Source organism: Nomascus leucogenys, chromosome 2 (assembly GCF_006542625.1).
Source record: "Nomascus leucogenys isolate Asia chromosome 2, Asia_NLE_v1, whole genome shotgun sequence".
In the NCBI taxonomy this organism is placed as follows: Eukaryota; Metazoa; Chordata; class Mammalia; order Primates; family Hylobatidae; genus Nomascus; species Nomascus leucogenys.
In genome coordinates, this window is record NC_044382.1 from 137032303 (window position 1) to 137052973 (window position 20671).

Below are 20671 nucleotides of genomic sequence, written 5' to 3' on the forward strand. Positions count from 1 at the left end.
CACAGAGCCAACAGGTAACTCGTCCTGGCAGCTCTGTGTACCCAACCACAACTCTAGACTGCCGAGAACACTGCTCATTCGAAGGCGAGCGAAGCCGGGAAGAGAGCCAGCGTTAGGGGAAGGGTGGCACAAACCCTTGTGTGAGCTGCAGCACCGGGGCAAGAACAATGGGGCAGCGAGACCACTAGGCGTTCTGCCGGCAGTCAGAACCGCGGCAGAAGGGGCGCGAGCGGGGAGCTACGGGAATGCAGCGGCCGGGAAAGCTGGAGGGGGCTGACCCGGCCGGCGAGCGCAGGCGCTCCCTGGCTCACGCGCGCACCCCGGCCCCACCACCCACCCTTCCGCCGCGGCCCGCCCTCCGGGGCGGGGAGGAGAGCGCGCGAGCCGCGGTCGTCAGGACCCGCCCCTTCGCCTCCGCGAGCTGGCGGGCGGGCTGGCAGCGCCGGGAGGCGGGGCCGCGGCGGCCGGCTGGGTGCGCCTCGGCGGCCTCGGAGCTCGCAGACGCTCGGGGGAACATGGCGGCTGCGGAGCCGGCGGTCCTTGCGCTCCCCAACAGCGGCGCCGGGGGCGCGGGGGCGCCGTCGGGCACAGTCCCGGTGCTCTTCTGTTTCTCTGTCTTCGCGCGACCCTCGTCGGTGCCGCACGGGGCGGGCTACGAGCTGCTCATCCAGAAGTTCCTCAGCCTGTACGGCGACCAGATCGACATGCACCGCAAATTCGTGGTGCAGCTTTTCGCCGAGGAGTGGGGTCAGTACGTGGACTTGCCCAAGGGCTTCGCGGTGAGCGAGCGCTGCAAGGTGCGCCTCGTGCCGCTGCAGATCCAGGTGGGTCCTGCGGGAGGCCGCGCGCCTCCTTGTTCCCGAGTCGTCCCCATGCTGTCCCTGTCCCCGTCCCTGTCCCCGCCTTCGCCGCGCTCCTCAGGTGCCCTGAGCCGCCCGGGCCCCGGGCCCTGCGCGAGTGGCTGAGTCCGAAGGGCTGCGCGGCTTTCGCAAGTTCCAGGGCCGGCTGGGGAATGCCCCTGTCCAAAGGTGATGGTCACCAGCTGTCCCCGGCGGGGGCGTGGGTCTCGCAGCTGGTTTCAGCGCCCGCGAACGCCCGCACTTGTGTGGTCCTTGGTCGCTCGCATCTGCTTTTTATGCCAGGAGCAGGTCCCAGCCTCCTGCGTAACCAAAGGGCTCTGCTGTAGTAGCTGTTTTTATTTTGGGGTGATGGGTGATGCAGAATGGGGGGAAATGAGGCTGTGGGAAGTATTGGTCTTAGGGTTTGTTCCTAGAGTTGTGTTAACCACTTGCGGAAACGCAAACTTTGAGAGTCAAACCCTTTCCCCCGCCTTCCCAGGCTCTCAGGTCCTTGGACTTAAGAGTTCCCTAACCTTAAGCAAATAACCATTTGCTTAGCCTCCTCTTAGTAAAGTGTCTACTGACTTGATGACGTTTTGTAGCCTGCACTGAAAAAGTCATTTGACTCCAGGATTGTAATTCCTTCTTAAATACAAATACCCAACTTAAGCTAGACCTTGAGTTACTGGGCATGCTGGCTGGGAAAGTTGTTCTACCTGAGGACTACTTAACAGCATTTATTTTAAGCTGTGCCCTCATGCTAGGCGGGTTAATCTCCCGCCCTCTTTAGGATCCGAGCGTTCACTGGCGAATTTATATTTTGGAAAGGAAAGAATATAAGGTATAATTTAGGTAGTACACTGTCAATATCATTTCTTTAGCTGACAAACTGATGTCATTTTTTCAGAAGACCAAACTGAAATGTGGGATTCGGGGATAAAAGAGATTTTAATATTTAAATGTCATTTTCTTTCTTTTTTGTTCTTAGTTTTTATGAGCACAGAATAGTTGTACATATTTATAGGAGACGTGATACTTTGATTCAAGCATACAGTGTAGTGATCAAATCAGGGTAATGGGAATATCCATTACCTCAAACATTTATCATCTATTTCTTTGTTCCAAATTCACTTTTGTAGTTATTTTGAAATATACAATAAATTATTGTTAACTGTAGTCACCCTATTGTGCTACTGAACACTAGAGCTTATTCCTATTATCTAACTGTGTTTTTTGTACCCATTAACAGTGCCATTTTCTGAGGATTATTCACTAGTTTTTTTCCGCTGTAGTTGGCAGCTGAATTGATGATGTTTCCTGTCACCCCAACACCCGTGCCAGAAGTGTCCAAAGCAGGTACTTTAGCTTCGATAAAGTTCCTGCATTCAGAGGACCAAGTCTGAGAGACTGTACTCTCTACCACTAGAGAACCTGGAACCGAATACAGTGATCTGATACCCCAGAATCTGACCTGCTGCCCAGTTAGGGAATTGCAGTTCTTAGGTGCTTCAGACTCCCCATTTTTATGTCTTCAAGCGCTTTCGTGTCTGACACCTTTCTGCAGCCTTCCTTGTCAGTCCCTTTACGTTACTGCTGCCAGAATACTCAGATGTTGGTTGCACCTTTGAGAAGTCCATTTATAAAGGCTAGAATCCAAATACTAACTACGGAGGTCTGGGACTATACTTAGGATGCAGACTTCTTTATGAAGCATCTCCTGTTATGGCTGGGAGGGAGGCTGGGCTCTTAGGATCTAAGATAATGCTATTCTAAAATAGGCTCCAGCTCTGTAAGAGTCCCCCCCTTCCAAGGTAGGATTTTTATATTTGAAAATTTCAGGGCCTTGGTCTGGCAACTCTTAAAAACATTCTAGAAATTAATGAAATGTGTGTACCTGAAAACGCTTGTACATTCTCAAAAGGCGTTATGTAATTCTGGTCACCTGTGGCTTTTGAAATGTTTGCTTGGTATAGGAGATTATGTATAGTTCATTTATTTTTGTGAGGTTTAAAATAACATTATTCCATCTTCAAAAGAAATTTTTTCCACCAACTAGTCTAATAATTCTTAAGCATTAGTTATATTTTTGCATTTATATAGCTTTATATTTTTAATTCTTTAAAACTATTTTCTCTTCTATATTATCTTTGTTATATAAGTATATAACTTTATATACTTATCAAAGTTATACTTTGACTTCTTCAGCCTGATGCCTCTCCTAGCTTAGAGGTAGATAAAGGAAAGGGATATATACATAGATATGCACATGCTATATACCGTATATACCTTCTGATACCTATTTATGTCTATATGAGAAGAGAGAGATATATATATACACGCAGACATATATATGCATATGTGTGTATAATCTCAGAAAGTCATGATATTTCTCATGACTACTGTACTACATTCTTTGGAACCTAACAGCATAATCCTAGAGACTTGGATGTTTTATGGCTGTAAGAGACCATACAGTTCATTCCACAACATGTGAGTGGCAACTTTAAGTGCCTGGCACAGTGAATGCAAACTTGGATTCAGTTCTTGTTCCTTACCTAATAAATGAACTTTCACTTTGAGGAAGTGCAGAAGAACATAGGGAGGTGGAGGTGAGTTAACTTGCTGCAGGTTACATGGCAAGTCTCCGCATATGCCTGGCTAGCTCCTCCGCAAATGCGTGTGGAGGAGCTAGGCAGGCATATGCAGAGCGTCACTTACAGCTGAACACAGCACTACTGCTTGCATGTTTAATGAGAATTGAGCAGTCTGGAAAACAAGTCACAAACTTGAGCTCCTGTTTGTTCATTTGTCTTGATGCTGCTCCTTGTTCTTTGGAATAAATGCTTGTCACTTAGGAAGACTCAAGGTGGCCCATCAGTGAGTCCATGTTACTGGGGATGGTAGACCCCTTCTTGAAGGCAGGGACAAAGCACAAGCTTGGCCACATGTAGTTCATCGCGTAAATAGCGATTTATTATTTCTCCACACTTGGGCCCTGGAGCCTCTGTGGCCCTGGCTTATGTACTGTTAGTCTAGAATGTATTCTTCATTTGCGCTGTGGTATGAGTTGCCTTCATGCTTGTTCTGACAGCTGTGGCTGATGACCTTGTGAAACACAGTGGCTGCCTTTGCCACACTGCACCCGTGCTTGTTAGTGGTTCTATGAGAACTGATCTTTAAGACCCCCATTGCCAGTTTTAGGCTGTGGTAAGTTTTTGGTGACTTCTTTTCTTAAGTATTCTGTCAAAGTAACAATGTCTGCTGACAGCTCAGGTAGATAAAGGCATAGCTCATGTTTCATGCTTGGTTTGTATGTCTGCAGCTTTGCCAAATGCTTGAGATCTGATGAATTTTAAGAGATGGGAAAGAATATAAATGAGAGGATTATGTAGTGGGGATTTAGGTCATTTTTATGACTTAAAAGTTTTAATTTTTCAAAAGGTATTTTCTAAGTTTTAGCTAAAGGAAACATTTAACTATGGGAATTTACATAAATGTGGTATCATGCTACCACCAGTGCATTTTCCAGCCTGTGGCCAGGAAAGACAGAGCCCAGGGAGAAGAGAGGAGGAAATGGACAGTGTAAGAAGGATGCCAGTGAGGGGGTTTTACTTCTGTACATAGCAGGGAAGGCTTTGGCAGCTTTCTGTGGCCAGAAGATAAGGGCGTTCCAGGGAAGGTTATTTTGACCTTTTCCCAAGATGGTTAACTGGCAGGGCATTTTGCTCCAGCTTTCATTTTCTTGGAAGTTTATTACTATTATTATTATTATTATTTTAAACAGGGGCTTGAACATTTTATAGCTAGAAGAGACTGACAGGTTTATGGTGGGAAGGGAGGGAAGGCAGGAGGAAAGGAACCTTGTCTGCCTTTGGCTTGATAGTTTGAATGTAGTGGTTTTTGATTACAAGACCTTTGCCTCAGGAGCGTGGCAGGAAGAGCGGGTAGATGAGCTAATGCTCAGAGAGGAGACAGCTGGATCCTGAGGTGGTTGTATTGTCTCCACCACATTGGTTTGATGTGTGTCACTTTAAAAAAAATTAACATTCCAGAATAATACCTAAAGCATTGTATCCTTTTTTGCTCCTTGTGAATTCATTTAGAGCTACCTATAAAGAAACTGTGTTTGAGAGTAGGAGCTATGATCTGAATTTTGAATTTTTTTTCTTGCATTTAGCTAACCAAGGGAATCCTAATGTAGATTCAAATGTCATTGTGGTCCTCGGCTTGTCTAGCTTCACCTTCACCCCAGTCTGAGGCACAGTCTTAAGAAATCCTTCAGTCCTCACCCCTGGGGTGGGTGGAGACAGCTGGCCTCCCTTGGGGATTTAGAAAACTCATACCTTAACTGATAAGCTAGGGTTGTAACCGTACGCGAGTGACATCAATGTTCACAATAGGTGAATATGTTGTAAAAATAATAGCCAATAAGTATTATTTCACAGCCTAAATTAAAAAGTCCCCGATCTGTTTTTCCAGGAACAATCTTGTCTTAGTGATTTGGTAAGGTCTTGGTAACATCTGGAAATCCACTTTATAAATTACTTTATGATTCACATTCCTTATTCTGAATATTATGTTAACATAACAAGTTATGCAATGTTAGCATTCCTATAAATATATTTATAGGTTTCTAAAGGGATCTTAATTGTAAATATCCTCATTAGAGGGTAAGTTTTTTAACATATGCTAAGTTTTAGAGTGTAGTGTTTCATATATGAGGGACATCAGAATAGCCTAATACATTTATTGATTGATATATGAAGCCCATTTAATCCTTGAAATACCCCTATGATATAGATACTATTTTTCTTGCTGTGTTCCAGATAAGGAAATTGCATGTGGAGATATTTACCTAAGTTCATGTAATTGAAATTAGTGAAATTGAGATTTGGACTCAGATTCTAATGTCTACTGTGGCTTGTGCTTTAAAGGGGATCTTTGTAACCTGGGGGAGTTACATCACAGACCTCTGTTGTAAGTGAGTTGACATTGGAGCCAGGTCTTACTGTAGCTGTGGTCATCGGATTTCCTCAGAAACACTTGGGAGTGAAATAATGATCCCCCAGCTTCCCTTCCAGACTTTCTCCCAAACAGATCATGCCTATTTTGTGACTCTAATTGATTACCAAATTTTTTAAACATCACATTTACAGTGTCAAATTTTAATTATTCCAAATCCCTGTAGTAATTTGCTATGGGGCTGGGTGATGTGAAAAGTCTTTTGAGTATGAAATCTAAGGTCAAATCCTAGCTATGACAATTCTTAAGAAAGTAGATAAAATATTTATACTTGAATCTGATCTCTTAAACTCTTGCTTGAGGAAGCCATTGGCTGTGATCAACTTTTTATATTTAAATATATATATATATATATATATTTGTATATGTATCATGTGCAAATGTGTGTGTAGGACTATGTGTAGGCATATAGATATATGAAGGTATGTAAACATATATATTTATATGTGATTTGTTTATATTCCTTAAATATGCGTAGATCTGTAATTGCTATGCTTTTACTCCTGGTGACATTTGGTTCAGTCTACTTTTAATTTGTTGAGGCAGGACTGGCTGTCTTAGGACAATTGCAACATGCAAATGATTGGCTACTGGCGATATTTTTAGTTAACCTTAAAGATTTTGGTTTAAGAGAACTTCATGAGTTAAAGTAAGAAATTTCTGAAATGTAGAGAGTTGTATGATTTTAACAGCCTTTTGGAATTCATTTGGATTTGGGAGGATTGGTTGGACTTGATTTAAGTTTTTCAGTATGTTTTTGGTAGCCACAAAAATTCCTTTCTGTAAGGTATAGAGGTTATTCCCCCAACTATCATAGCATAGGGAGGCCGTTAAAAAAAAAAAACAACTAACTTTTTATTTTAGAATAGCTTTAGATTTACAGTAAAGTCGTAAAGATAGTACAGAGAGTTCCTATATTCCTGCACCCAGATTCCCTATTGTTTTTGTTTGTTTGTTTGTTTGTTTGTGAGACAGGGTCTTGCTCTGTTGCCCAGGCTGGACTGCAGCCTTGACCTCTTGTTCTCAGAGGATCGTCCCACCTCAGCCTCCTGAGGAGCTGGGCCACCAAGCTCAGCTAATAAAAATATATATATATATATATATTAGGTTGGGTGTAGTGGTTCACATCTGTAATCCCAGCACTTTGGGAGGCCAAGGCAGGCAGATCACTTGAGCCCAGGAATTCCAGACCAGCCTGGGCAACATGGTGAAACCCCATCTCTACTAGCAGTACCAAAATTAGCTGGGTGCAGTGGTGCACGCCTGTAATCCTGGCTACTTGGGAGGCTGAGGCACAAGAATCGCTTGAACCTGAAGGTGGAGGTTGCAATGAGCCGAGATCACGCCACTGCACTCCAGCCTGGGCAACAGAGTGAGACTCTGTCTCAAAAAAATATGTTTTGTAGAGACAAGGTCTCACTATATTGCCTAGGCTGCTCTTGCAATCCTGGGCTTAAGTGATCCTCCCACCTTGGCCTCCGAAGTGCTGGGATTACCAGCATGAGCCACCATGCCCAGTTGGGTTCCCTAACATTAACATTTGATATTCCTGCAGTACATTTGTCACAAGCAAAGAACCAACATTGGTACGTTACTATTAACTAAACCGCACTTTATTCATATTTCACTAGCTTTTCCCTAATGTCCTTTTTCTGTTCCAAAATCCAAACTAGGATACCAATTACATTTAGTTGTCTTGTCTCCTTTGGCTCCTCTAGTCTGTAGCAGTTTCTCAACTTTGTTTTTAATGACCTTGACAGTTTTGAGGAGTACTAGTCAGATATTTTGGTAGAATGTCCCTCAATTTTGATTCATTTGATGTTTTTCTCATTGTTGGACCGGGATTGTGAAATTTCAAGAGGAAGGTCATGAGGGTCATTCTCATCAAATCATATCAAGGGTACATGTTATTAACATGATGTCATTAATTACATTAATCTTGATCACCTGGCTGAGACACAGTCGTCAGTTCTCTCCATTGTAAAGTTACTCTTCCCCACCTATACTCTCCTCGTAAGAAGCAGAGCACTAAGTGCAGCCACGTTCAAGAGGATGCTGGGAGTTAAACACCTTACATAGATACTCTCCACATCATATTCAAGAGCACGTGGAGAATGTCTATGAAAGGTAGGATATTTTTTATTCAGTAAATTGTAGTCTGTACTCTGCTTTAAAAACATGCCTTGCCACTGTATTCTTTATGGTTTCTTTGTTTACTGAGTTTGTGGATGGTAAGTTCCTATACTAGAGAGATTTCCCAGGGCAGTGAGGATTTTAGGGCTGTATTTTTGACCTCCTCAATGTGTGTCTAATATGACACATCTGATGCGGTCACCTGTCCAGAACTCATGGCCAAAATGAAGGGCAGGAAACACCAGCTAGCAAGAACTGGAGACAACAACTCTGGATATTTAGGATTCCTGGGGAGGTAAGGATTTATTCTTTTAAACACCTCAACTTAAAAATATCTTGACCATTTTATAATGTAGTCCTTCTGAAATATATAATTTAACAGTCTTCTTAATGAGTGTGCTGGAGTGATGTTTTCCTAATTTATAAGTTAGAACAGCTTGTTACTCTTCCACTGGAGGTCTAGACTGTAGCATTATTTGAGTTTTGATCTGTTTTTATTGTATTTTGAATCTTTTCTCTGTCAGCCATCATTTCTTGCTGCTATCAGTTTGCCTGCCTCCAGCAGTTTCCTTCCTGATTTGCTGTTTATAACCTTCTGTTAATTTAGAATCCAGACAATGAAACTTGTTAGGAATGTATACAGGGGTAGTCAATACAGTATAAAATAGGATCTGAGAGCTGGAATTCTCAGCAAGTGGAAGCTCTAAGCATGTTAGTGAATGGCCTCCACCACACTTACGCAACTGCCCAGGAATTTTAGTTTTCATATTTTTTTTTGTTTTTGCTGGTTCTCACCTGTTGTGAAATGGTGAGATTGGCTTAGTTGCATTATGGTTATTTCAGTAGGCCTGCTGCAGGCAAACTGCTTTATGTAGTGTACCCTAAACACATTGTGGATGCCTAGGAGTCCGTGATTCAAATTTATAAAAATGTAGATTTTGAGCCTTTTGAGTCAATATTTGATGTTTACACAGAATTTAGTGATTGGTTTTTAAAATGGTATCCTAAATGCACAAAAATTAGCCTTCCCAGCAATGCATTTATATTTGTATATAAGATCCTAGTCACTGCTTTTGAAAATGACCAAAGTGGAGGCATAATACTTGCATTAAAAATTAAGCAAAGAAACAGCCAAAGTTAGAACATATAATATGCTTGAGAATTTATTTTAATCATACTTTATTGGAAAAGTAGGAAAACACTATACATAGAGTAAGAATTACAGATGGCTCTCACATTCTAACATGATTTTGGTATTGGATTGTGCATAGCTAGTCAATACACATCTACAGAGTTAGTACCAGAGGGAGATTAAAGTGCCAGGGTACTTCAGACCAGGACATAGATAAAACAAAGTGCAAACCAATTAGAACAGTTATATCATTAAGGATTAAAGATTTCTTAATGGTTAATTTAATTCATGTAGTAATTGTTTCCAGAGAGTCAACCACCTGCAGAGATACTAAGGAGAGTCTAAGGCTGTGCTGGTGGTGAAGCCGCACCATGTAATCCGGACACAGACTCCTCTATAATATTATTAATAATCGTTATTTGTAGGTGGTTTTAGGGGAAGCAAAGTAGGATAATTAGAGGGATGATTTAAGGGAGCGGCTAGTAAGGGTATTGATAATGGTTCATTCAGGACCAGAACACATCCTTTACAGAACTTCTTGCAATTTGCAAAAGAAAGAAAAGCACCTCAGGCTTTTAAGAATCCAGTGAGAGTAAATTCTCATATATAATGGTGATTTTTGCTTTTTGGTGGATCCATATTGGGCCCAAATTGTTATAGACCAACTACAGCAATTAATATGAGGTTTGGTAATCTAATAACCACTTTTCATCTTAATTCATTGACTTTCCTTATTGTGATAACTATAGGTTAAGAATGGAGATGTCAAATATAGGTCTCTTCCTTATGAAGTAAACGACAGTTCATTTAACAGCAGTGGTGTGCTTGGTATCATTTTGTTGCATTTTGTTTGAACTCTAAAAGTTATTCTTGAGAATAGCATTTTCATATTTCTATCTTGATGATAGCAGTAATTCTGGATTTGCTTCTGTCTGTTTTTTGTTTTTAGTTTTTATGTTCCTGCTACAGATATTTTAAGTTTTACTTTTTATACTTACAAGCAGCAACATCAGATTTTTTTCTGTTGTAACACTTTTTCTGATTATAAAGAAATTTCTTTAAATAACATTCAGGAAATGTGTTTAAATAACACTTGGAAAATATAGGAATAGTATAAAAAAAGAAATTACCAACACCCCGAATTATGTAACCACTTGTTAATATTGTAATGTACTAGTACTTTTATTCATATTTTTACATTATTGAAATACTATTGAACTGCACTTTTTAAAAATTAACATTATGAATATTTTTCCTTGGATGGTATGAATTCTTTGAAGACATATACATATGTTTTTTAATTGGCTAAAAAATGTTTTGTCATGTGAATGTGTTAAAATGTTTTATACCATATCTGTGTTGTTGGCTGGTTCATTTCTAATTTCTACTATTAAAAGCAATTCAGAGAACATCTTTTTGGGTTTTTTTTTCCTGTAATTCAGATACTTTTTTTGGATAATAGCTGTAGAAATTGACTTACTGGCTCAAACAATAGGACCATTTTTTTTCCTTTATTGACCTCCACTGAAAATAAATGTCATTGTATGAGAAGTGCTAAATGATTCTTTTTCTTTTTTCCTCAGCTCACTACCCTGGGAAATCTTACACCTTCAAGCACTGTGTTTTTCTGCTGTGATATGCAAGAAAGGTTCAGACCAGCCATCAAGTATTTTGGGGATATTATTAGCGTGGGACAGAGATTGGTATGCTTGTTTATTTATTTGCTATATTTGCTGAATCATGATATACACATATATGTATATAGCTAATTGTTTTTGTGTTTGGTCATTTTTTTTCAGTTGCAAGGGGCCCGGATTTTAGGAATTCCTGTTATTGTAACAGAACAATACCCTAAAGGTCTTGGGAGCACGGTTCAAGAAATTGATTTAACAGGTGTAAAACTGGTACTTCCAAAGACCAAGTTTTCAATGGTATTACCAGAAGTAGAAGCGGCATTAGCAGAGATTCCCGGAGTCAGGAGTGTTGTATTATTCGGAGTAGAAGTAAGTACCTGTTACTATGGTTTAGGCACAATATTATTTATAGAAAACTCGATATTTGTGGAATGTAATTTCGTATATGGTATGCCAGGTAGGCAGTAACGATGAGGAAAGATAGCCACCATGTATTATGTTCACTATTTGCATGGCACTGATCTGAACAGTTTATAGCTGTTTGTTTATTAAGTCCCTTACAGCCACATAAGAGCTAAATACTCAGTAGTCTTCCCATATTAAAGAGGATACTGAAATACCGAGAGGTTGTGTAACTGACTTGAATGTATGTAAGCTGATTGATCCTTGGTCCTGTATTTTTAACTACTAGTTTTGGAACACAGTTTCACCAAAGGCATTATTTTAATAAATGTGTTGTAGGATTTCAGTTAGGTCATATTTTTGTGCTAGAAAAACCTTGGAGGTCATGTAGTTCATTGTCCTTCAAATCACGTATGTATCTTTTTACAGGGGAAAAATACTAATGGATTCCTATTGCTGATTTCAATTGATTTATTCCTAGCTTTTAAACAACTATTAAACTAAAATTTTAAAAATTATGAAAAAAACACTAAAACAATGAAATCAAAATATTAATTTAATGTGATTATGACAGTTTGCAGGTAACTTTTATAGTAGTAGGTTTTAACAGTAGAAAGATATTTCCTCAGGCTTAGATGTATGTTCAATATTTCTGTATTTTGGCACAGTAAAGAAGAAGCCTGTTTTGTATAAATATGTCATACCAAGTGCTGTTGCTGGCTTTGCACGTTTTTTTGCTTGTTCATCATCATTAGACCTTATGCTCAATCACAATTATCTTTGAGTAGTCCTTCAATGCTAATTTTAATGAGGTGTCATTTGATAATTCTCCAAAACACTGTTGTCACGTGAAGATAAAGTTGACGTTGTGGCATCATTGAAATGTACTTTTGTTGGTTGTAATACATGATTCAGTTATTGTTGAAGCCTGTTTTCACTCTATAGTATCTGTTAATGAATTGACACAAGTTAATACTTACAAAGATGGAATCTGTATAATACATTTGCGGATGATATGAACTGGGTATTTTTTTCCTGTGCCATAAGTTATTTTTAACTTGGCCTACCTTTACTACAGAGTGCCTCGTAATGACTCAATTTTCCCACTAAGTTCTCAGTCTGCAAGACTGCAGACTCATTCTTCATGTTGGACACTTAGGGTGAATGAAGAAAAAAACTCAAAGTCGCACCAAAACTGAGTGCTAGTAGTTCAGCTATGTGAAGGTCATCCAGATCACATGGAGCAAAATCTTTAACAAATTCTTGTAGAACTCCAAGAATATGTTTAAGGTTCTTAGTATCAGAAACATTGGCCTAATTCAGTTCCTGATTTTACAAATGAATAAACCAAAGCCAGAGATACTGTTTTATGCTCCAGATTATCTAGCTAATTAGAAGCAAAACTAGATGTAGAACAAGGTCCTTAGATGATTTGTAGTGCTCTGTCTGCTTTATCATGTTGTTGTATATTTGTAAACTACTTTTAGTTTATCATGTTATTACATATGATTTTTGTATTTTCCTACTAGACTCATGTGTGCATCCAACAAACTGCCCTGGAGCTGGTTGGCCGAGGAGTCGAGGTTCATATTGTTGCTGATGCCACCTCATCAAGAAGCATGATGGACAGGATGTTTGCCCTCGAGGTAATTGTCCTGCTTGGGAATAGATCATTTGTCAAGTTTTCCAAATAAATTAGAAGAATACTGGATATTTAACAGTAATGAAAGGTTTACCTCCTAAATTTGAGTTGGTCTGGCAGTATCAGACTGATTGATTTCAACTGTGCACTGACTGACCCTTAAGGCCTCACCACCATATCCTATTTTGTCTCATTTCCTCCTTAGATCAAGGTTTCTAGCGTTGCCACAAACTCCTTTACATCTTTCGTCATATGTTTGCCCTAGTTTTATACATGAACTAGGAGATATTCCAAGAAGCCTAACCTAAACTGTTTAGAGGTTTGCAAATTAAAAATAGCTCAGTTGGGTTTAACTCATTTAGCCAAAAGCTAGAGCAGAGCAAACATAACCCAGTTTAACATGTAGTGGACCTTCTGTATCCGCAGGTTCTGTGTCTGTGGATTCAGCCAACCACAGATAGAAAATATCAGAAATAAAAAGCAATAAAAAACAACATCACAACCATAAAAATAAAAACAGAATGATAGTGCAGAATAACATCTATTTACATAGCATTTACATTGTATTGGGTATTATAAGTAATATAGAGATGATTTAATGTATATAGGATATGCAAAGATTATATACAAATACTATGCTATTTTATATCAGGGACTTGAGCGTCCATGGATTTTGGTATGGGGTGGGGTGGCATCCAGGAACCAATTCCTTGTGGATACTAAGAGGTGACTATTAGATTTCCTCAGACTTGAATTTCTGGGACTGGGTGGTGTGTCACTGACTGTGGACACCAGTCACATCCAGTGTTTCATGGCACTCTGGCAGTAGAGTGTCACCATGTCCCATGGAATCAGGGAGTCTGTAATTCTCTGTCAACATTGCCCAACAGTAGGATGTCAAACATTTTCTTTTCCAAGACTGTTAAAAAGCAAACTACCACATAATCCTGGGAAATATTCACTCCATATTGTGGTTTGATCTCTCTCTCTCTCTCATATTTAGTTATAATTTTGTAATAATTTTAGAGCAATGTCCAAGTGAATTTAATTGCTGAGTTCTTTAACTGTTTATTGAGAATGGGAAATACATGGCTTTGTTTTGTTGAGACCCTCCAGTGTTCTATGCACAGTCTGGCCTGTGAACTGCCTTGTCTGTTGTAAGAATGCTAACTCATCCCTTTAGCCTACTGTGTACCCCAGGGTGGTAAGGTAGAGCAAATGAGAAAGGGGAGGGGCTTATCAGAGGAAAGAAGGCATACGAGTACATGGCCACGGGGTGGTGGGAAGCAGGCGAGTAGCTGGCCACAGCAGTTGTTTTAGGGTCCTTATTGGCTCTCCGTTCTCTGTTATTGCTGAAGCAGAATCCTATATTGAGATTACAAATAGAAATCATTTATTTTGTTTAGCTATTTTCAAGTCCATTAGGCTATTAGATTCTCTGGTAGTTAGGTACTAAGTGTTGCTGCTTCTTACAATCTCAACGAAGACCTTTAATCCATTTTTTTTTTTTTTTGAGAGATGGAGTCTTGCTCTGTCACCCAGGCTGGAGTGCAGTGGCGCAATCTTGGCTCAACTGCAACCTCCACTTCCTGGGTTCTTGCAATTCTCCCTGTCTCAGCCTCCCAAGTAGCTGGGATTACAGGTGCCCGCCACTGCACCCGGCTAATTTTTGTATTTTTAGTAGAGATGGGGTTTTGCCATGTTGGCCAGGCTGGTCTTGAACTCCTGACCTCAGGTGATCTACTTGCCTCGGCCTCCCAAAGTGCTGGGATTACATGCGTGAACCACTGTGCCCAGTCAGACCTTTAATCTGTTCTTACAGTCATGAGTTAATCAACTCCTACTTTTCAGGTTTTCCTGGTAACCTGAGTTTAAACACTTCACTGTCAGGTCCTCACCACCTCAGCAAGCAGCTCTTTCAGCTACTGTGGATAAACCTTTATTGTAATGCTGAGATCCAGAACTCTGGAAATAAAAAACGAAAAACACAAAACAAACTTCCTTGCTTGTAAAAAAGGACTTTTTTTCAAGGACTTTTCTCCCACATTCATATTTTCTTAGATATGTCTTTGTTATGGCAACTTAATGACAGAATTTTGATTGGCAATTTTGTCTTTGCACTAGACTCAGATTAAAAACAATTCCCATCTGAACCATTCTTTGAGAGGCAGTCTGTAATCTCTTGGATTAGGAATCCGCACAATGTGGGGATAACGTGGGTTTGAATGCAGGTTCTGGTGTTTTGTAAATTTGTGTCTTTGAGCAAGTTGTGTAATCTCTATGCCTCAGATTTCTCATTGGCGAAATGGAAATGATAATAGCAAGAAGATCATAGGATTTTTGTGAGAATGGAATGAGGTAATATATTGATAGCAGTTAGGACAGTGCATGACACAGTAAATACTCAGATGCTGGCTGCTGCTATTTTTGTTGTTACTGATTGTTGTCTTCACGTGGTTAGTCACCAAAAATGTGTAAGTATATAACCTCTAAGACCCAGAAGGGACTAGTTCTTGGAAGTTCTTAGAAGGGAGGGAAAGAATCTGTTGTCTGGGGTGGATTTGGAAGGGCCTGGAGCACCAGCGTTGCCTGGGGTTAAAGTGTTGAGGTTGAAAGGGAAAACCGATCATAGATAAGTCAGGTGGTGATTGATAGGAAAGACCTGCCATATTGCAGATTTTTTTCCTCTTAGTCTTGATTTGATATGGAGGCGATTTACCTTGTTCCTAAATTTGAGGTGGGGGGCAATGGTAAGTGTTCTGGTTTGTTTCCATAAGTGTGAAAGTTAAAATACCATTGTGGTCCTCTCCCCTTCCTCTCTATTCCTGTAGAACATAAGTACTTAAGATAACTCCCAAGACCAGCTATATTGCCTGTTAAGATTATTTTAAGATTCATAGTTTGCATTATTGAAACTTCACTGTACCAGGGTCTGTGGCATGTGCTTTATTCAAGAAATGCTTTCTGGGTATTTGTCATCTGAAAGACATTACTTCTTTCAATTAACAATTGTAGAGTGCATGAAGAATAAGAGAGTAAAATCCTGTCTTGACCTTGATGTCCTTGTACTTCTGGGGAGTTTTAGTGTTGCTTGGAAATCTAATGGGTTTAGTCTTTTTCCCCCTCTCTGAGGCTTTCATGACTTAGTGCACATGCATTTTTTAGGTTTGTGGGTCAGAGCAGCCCTTCTTTTCCTTTGGCCTAGTTGGATTAGTTTTGCAAGTGTAAGGGGAGAACTTTAGAAGTCTAATGCACATGTACCTGTGTGCATTAAATGGCTGGAGTTCTAACTGCCCCTTTTTAAGCCAGGAGAGAAAGTGGACTTGGGACCAGCATTGTCAGAATGGTGGGCAGGGACCTGCTAGGTATGTCTGGAAAGCTCCTACCGTTCTTTCTCTGCTCAGGCACCTTCTTTGGTTGGGAAAGAGCAGGCACTGTGGGAACAGCTAAGAGCCAGGTTGAAAACCATTGCATTTGCTAAGCTACACCTTTCCCTAACACAGGTTCCTGGCTAGATTATTTTAAAACCCAGTCAGTGTTGGCCACATTTCAATCTTGAAGCAAAGTGATAGTGTATGGGTGTCACTTTCCTAAAATGTATTTCTGCGATGTACACTTCCCACTCTGCCCCTGCCATGGCCACCTGAGTCTCAGCATCACTGCGCCTTGTGAGACTATGACGGACCAGGCTCAGGTCAGTAGAGCACTAGGGAGGGCTAGACATTGTAGACAGGCTTCTTGCAGCATCACCAGATTCCTTCCTTAGACCTGGGAACAGATTTCTCTTTCCTGCCTTACTAAGGAACTGGGGAGATTATCGAGAACTAACCTTTATTGGCACATTGGAGTATACAGTGTAAAGCACTCTCACAGACATTGAAAGCCTGTGATTCAGTCTTTAATTCAGACTGAATCATTGCAAGTCCATTGATTGAACAGTGAGCAGTAAGGAAGGCAGGGCTGAGGACGGCAGGCAGCTGGTGATGGGGAGAGCTGGACATGAATGACTAGACATTCAGTGCTGTTTTCATACAACTGGACTGCAGCTTATCATATTTATTATCTGCCTTTCTGTCTGAAGCAAGCACACGATCTTTTCATATTTTCGAATGGTTTTGATATGATTAATCAGCTGACTGTAAAGCAAGGAGGAGGAAATTAGGGCTTCCAGAAGTCTTAAAAAAATCCTCAGAGATAACTCACCCCTGGTATGTGTCTGAGCTTATGGCCTTACCCCAGGCCCCCAACCCCCATACATAGCTGCTGTTTTTGTTTTGTTTTATTTTATTTTTTAAAAAAATTATTGCAAAGTTCTGGTTAGCTGCTCTGTACCCTTTTCTGTACTGGTCATTGAGGTCCAAGCTTGCTTTCTGACAAGTAGGTTATGGCTTATACTCCCCTATACTTCATTATGGATAAAAATAAAGAGTCTGCCGGTGGAAAGGTTCAGTCTGCTGATGTACAGCCATTGAAGGAAGACTGACTTATACTCTGCAAGGATATTTTGGCTATGCAAGGGCTTCCTGGGTTTTTTCCTCTGAGTTACCTAGGAATTGTTTCCAACCACTTCCTCTTTCATGCTTTTTACATATATGCTTTTTGTGATAGCAGTTTGTGTCTTTTCTTCCCTGGGATTTGTGATAACACATAAATCCAGAGAATGAATCTGTGCTATGGAATTCTTCTATTTTCCTCCTTTCCTCCCTCTACCCTTTCCCCCTGACTTTCTGTTCTTTGCTCCCTTCCCTCCCTTCCTTCCCCTTTCCCTTCTCCTTTCTGTCTCTCTTTTCCTCCTTGAGCTTTCTGTCCTTAGTATTATGATTCCACTGGGGCAGTTTGGCAAGGATATTCTTTGACCTGTCAGTGAAACTTTACACAACCTTGAATTGTACACTCTTGTTTAGTGGTATTAAAATGTTTATGATGGCAGCAGTAGTGGTGGTTCTCTTATCATCGAGGGGGTCTCCTCACACAGAGAGAGCTCTTTTAGCACCAGTCATTTCTAGACAAGGGAACTCTTAATTATAGGAAGGACTCATATGCTATAGGTCAGATGTTTGGGTGCAGTAAAAAGAAATTAAGAACCATCATTTTAATTCTTATAGTAGTTTTAATTCAATTAAACAATTTATATGAAATTTGATAGTAAATTACTAATGTAATATTCTAGCAGCTACAATTATATCTGTAGCACAGCTAATGGAGCTTTAGAAATATTACACCCCCCTCGATTTTTAAAACATGAAGAGCTACAAAATGCCAGGACTGCGAGGCATAAGTATTAATATGCATCACGATCTCATGTATTATCAGTTAAACTACAGAGAGGGAAAAGTGGACAGAGGCACCTTTTAAAAAAATCTCTGTAGTAGAAATAGAAATAAAAGTTTAATAGATTTAGAAGTCACAAGCAGCCCTCATTTGAGTCAATGAATGAGTAAGACATGAAGCACAAACCTGCCAGGAGTGTTCAGGAAATAGCAGCAACTAAATGTCCAGATGTTCAGCGATGGGCATATAGTAACAACCATTCCTTTTCTCTCTCTCATCTCATGTTTTACAGTCATTTGCCTTGATGACTTTCCTGCTCTGGGTACATATATGTCATAACTTTGGCTACCTGTTCCCTTTTACTCGTTCCTAGTCCATTTTACTAATATTAAGAATAATCATATTGACTTTGTGGTATGGCTGGTCTTGAAATCCATCCCCATCACTGAACTTGATGGTATGGCTGGGAACCATGGTTTCAGTAGAGGACACTAATTATTGCATCCCAGCATAGTTGTTACTCTTCTGAAATAGTGTTCATTCTCATGCTCATTTCTTGATTTGCCTTTATCTTTTTGTTCAAGCGTCTCGCTCGAACCGGGATCATAGTGACCACGAGTGAGGCTGTTCTGCTTCAGCTGGTAGCTGATAAGGACCATCCAAAATTCAAGGAAATTCAGAATCTAATTAAGGCGAGTGCTCCAGAGTCGGGTCTGCTTTCCAAAGTATAGGAGATCTGAAGAACTGGTATGCTACTCACTGGTGGAGGACAGTCAGGGGAAGGACTGTAAGCCCACATAAGCTCTTCTTATCTCTACTAGAATTAAAATGTTAAGTCAAAAACGGCTCCTTTTTTGCGCCTCTTAGTGAAACTTAACCAGCTAGACCATTTGAGTACCAGCATTTAGTTACAAATATCAAAGGCTTCCGGTGCTGCTTACCTTCCTTTTTTGTTAATGTGCTTTTATTTATTAAAAAAAATTACAATGAAGGTGCCTGTTTTGTCTATACTGTGTACTCTGATCGTTCTTTCCAAAGTGCAGAATCTTGTGAAGTTTTCTTAAGTTGTGCACTTTAAAGAAAATGAAGTACCAACAATGATTTGACTTTTATATTCCTGTAAGGTGTTATAATGTTAATGTGGATGTAGTGCTTTTACTTTACAGATTGATTGGAATAAGATCATCGTATATGAATTTACCCACAGGATTCTGAATCACGTTACCCACTCCCCTCACAATGTTGTCCACTTACTGAGTGAGTTGCACTGATCTATCCATACCAAATGATGTTGAATAATTACACATCTTTCTTGACTATACTGATTTCTTATTTTGGTCACTGTTACTAAATCTCTGTTAATGTTCTCTCTTTTAACTGAAAAGGGATGAGATAGAAGGGTTTGCAATGCCATATTATTGGTGGAGGGCTGTTTTAACATGTTCGAAGTATGACTTTAGCTGAATATGTTTACCACCATCTTGAATATATCTTCTAGTGTTCACCAGACTTAGCAAAAAGATAAAGCCTGGGTAGAATATCATTTTAAAATGTTCATATTCTGTTCTATATGTTCTTCACCTACTCTCCAAAAATTGTAATGCAAAAAGTATCAGTAATGATTTGGTAGTATTAATTTTGTGGTCATTGTTACTCTTCGATAAATTTATTTTCGTTAAATACTTATTAGAGGGTTTTGAAATGTTTTTCAAATATGTGAAATGTGAAACATTGCTGTCTTTTATATTAAAGTAATTAAAGAAAATGTGTTGTGATTGAAATTATTTTGTCGTCCACAAGATGGCTCTATGAGTATTCTTCCAGGGATTCTAATATTTATTTAAGGTAATAAAATCTTGACATTTACAATCTTTCAACTCATGGGAGTTTTCAAAGAAGGAAAATCCTTTGTACGTAGGGGCAGATGGATTTTACTAAAGGGTGAAAAGCCTTCTTCATTAAGAGGAGATTTTTTTTATTTTTCCTATTGGCAGTGGTAACAAATAGCAACCTGGTGTGTTTAAATACTTTTTTCCAACCATTTGTGTGTCAAAAAAGAAGAATCAAAGATTTCTGCACCTTTAAAAAGTTTTTATTAAATTTAACCTAGTGCTTTTCAAACTTTAGTATGAATACAAATTATTTGAGGATCTTGTTAAAATGCTGATGCTGACTCAGTAGTTCTGTTGTGCAGCCTGAGGTGATATTTCGCATTTCCAAGGTGACATTTCGCATTTCCAAAAATCGGGCATTTTCCACCAGTGCTGTTCAGAAAGGACCGTATTTGAAATAGCGAGAATTTAACTCACAGACAACTGTTTTCCTCCACTGGACCCAAACCTTTCAGGGCTCAGTGAAATACCGGTACAGTGAAGCCTTTTCACAGGTGAAACCAATTCTGTGACGCCAGATTAGTTTCCCTTGCCTTCCATAACAAACTATTATACCACAAACAGTGCCGTGAAACAACAGCACAAGTGTATTCTCGCAGTTCTGTAGGTTAGAATTCGGAAATGAGTCTTAGTGGGCTAAGATCAAGGTATCAGTGGGGTCGTGTTCTTTGCCGGAGGCTGTACGGAAGAAGCTGTTTCCTTGC

General features: G+C 39.9%; 1 protein-coding gene across 1 annotated transcript; it reads left to right on the forward strand.

The window, feature by feature from the left end:
- Positions 1-407: 407 nt before the first annotated feature.
- Positions 408-19840, forward strand: ISOC1 (isochorismatase domain containing 1). The gene is made up of 5 exons (XM_003259916.4): positions 408-824; positions 10710-10829; positions 10926-11129; positions 12692-12808; positions 18660-19840. The coding sequence occupies exons 1-5, from the start codon at positions 516-518 to the stop codon at positions 18804-18806; spliced, it is 897 nt and encodes a 298-aa protein (XP_003259964.1). The 5' UTR covers positions 408-515; the 3' UTR covers positions 18807-19840.
- The last annotated feature ends 831 nt before the right edge of the window (positions 19841-20671 follow it).

What these genes read in the sequence shown, in the direction of transcription:
- ISOC1 (XM_003259916.4), top strand. Translation starts at nt 516, where the DNA reads ATGGCGGCTGCGGAGCCGGCGGTCCTTGCGCTCCCCAACAGCGGCGCC. An exon ending in TCGTGCCGCTGCAGATCCAG is followed by an intron (nt 825 to 10,709) that starts GTGGGTCCTGCG and finishes TTTTTTCCTCAG; the next exon opens with CTCACTACCCTGGGAAATCT. An exon ending in ACAGGATGTTTGCCCTCGAG is followed by an intron (nt 12,809 to 18,659) that starts GTAATTGTCCTG and finishes TTTTTGTTCAAG; the next exon opens with CGTCTCGCTCGAACCGGGAT.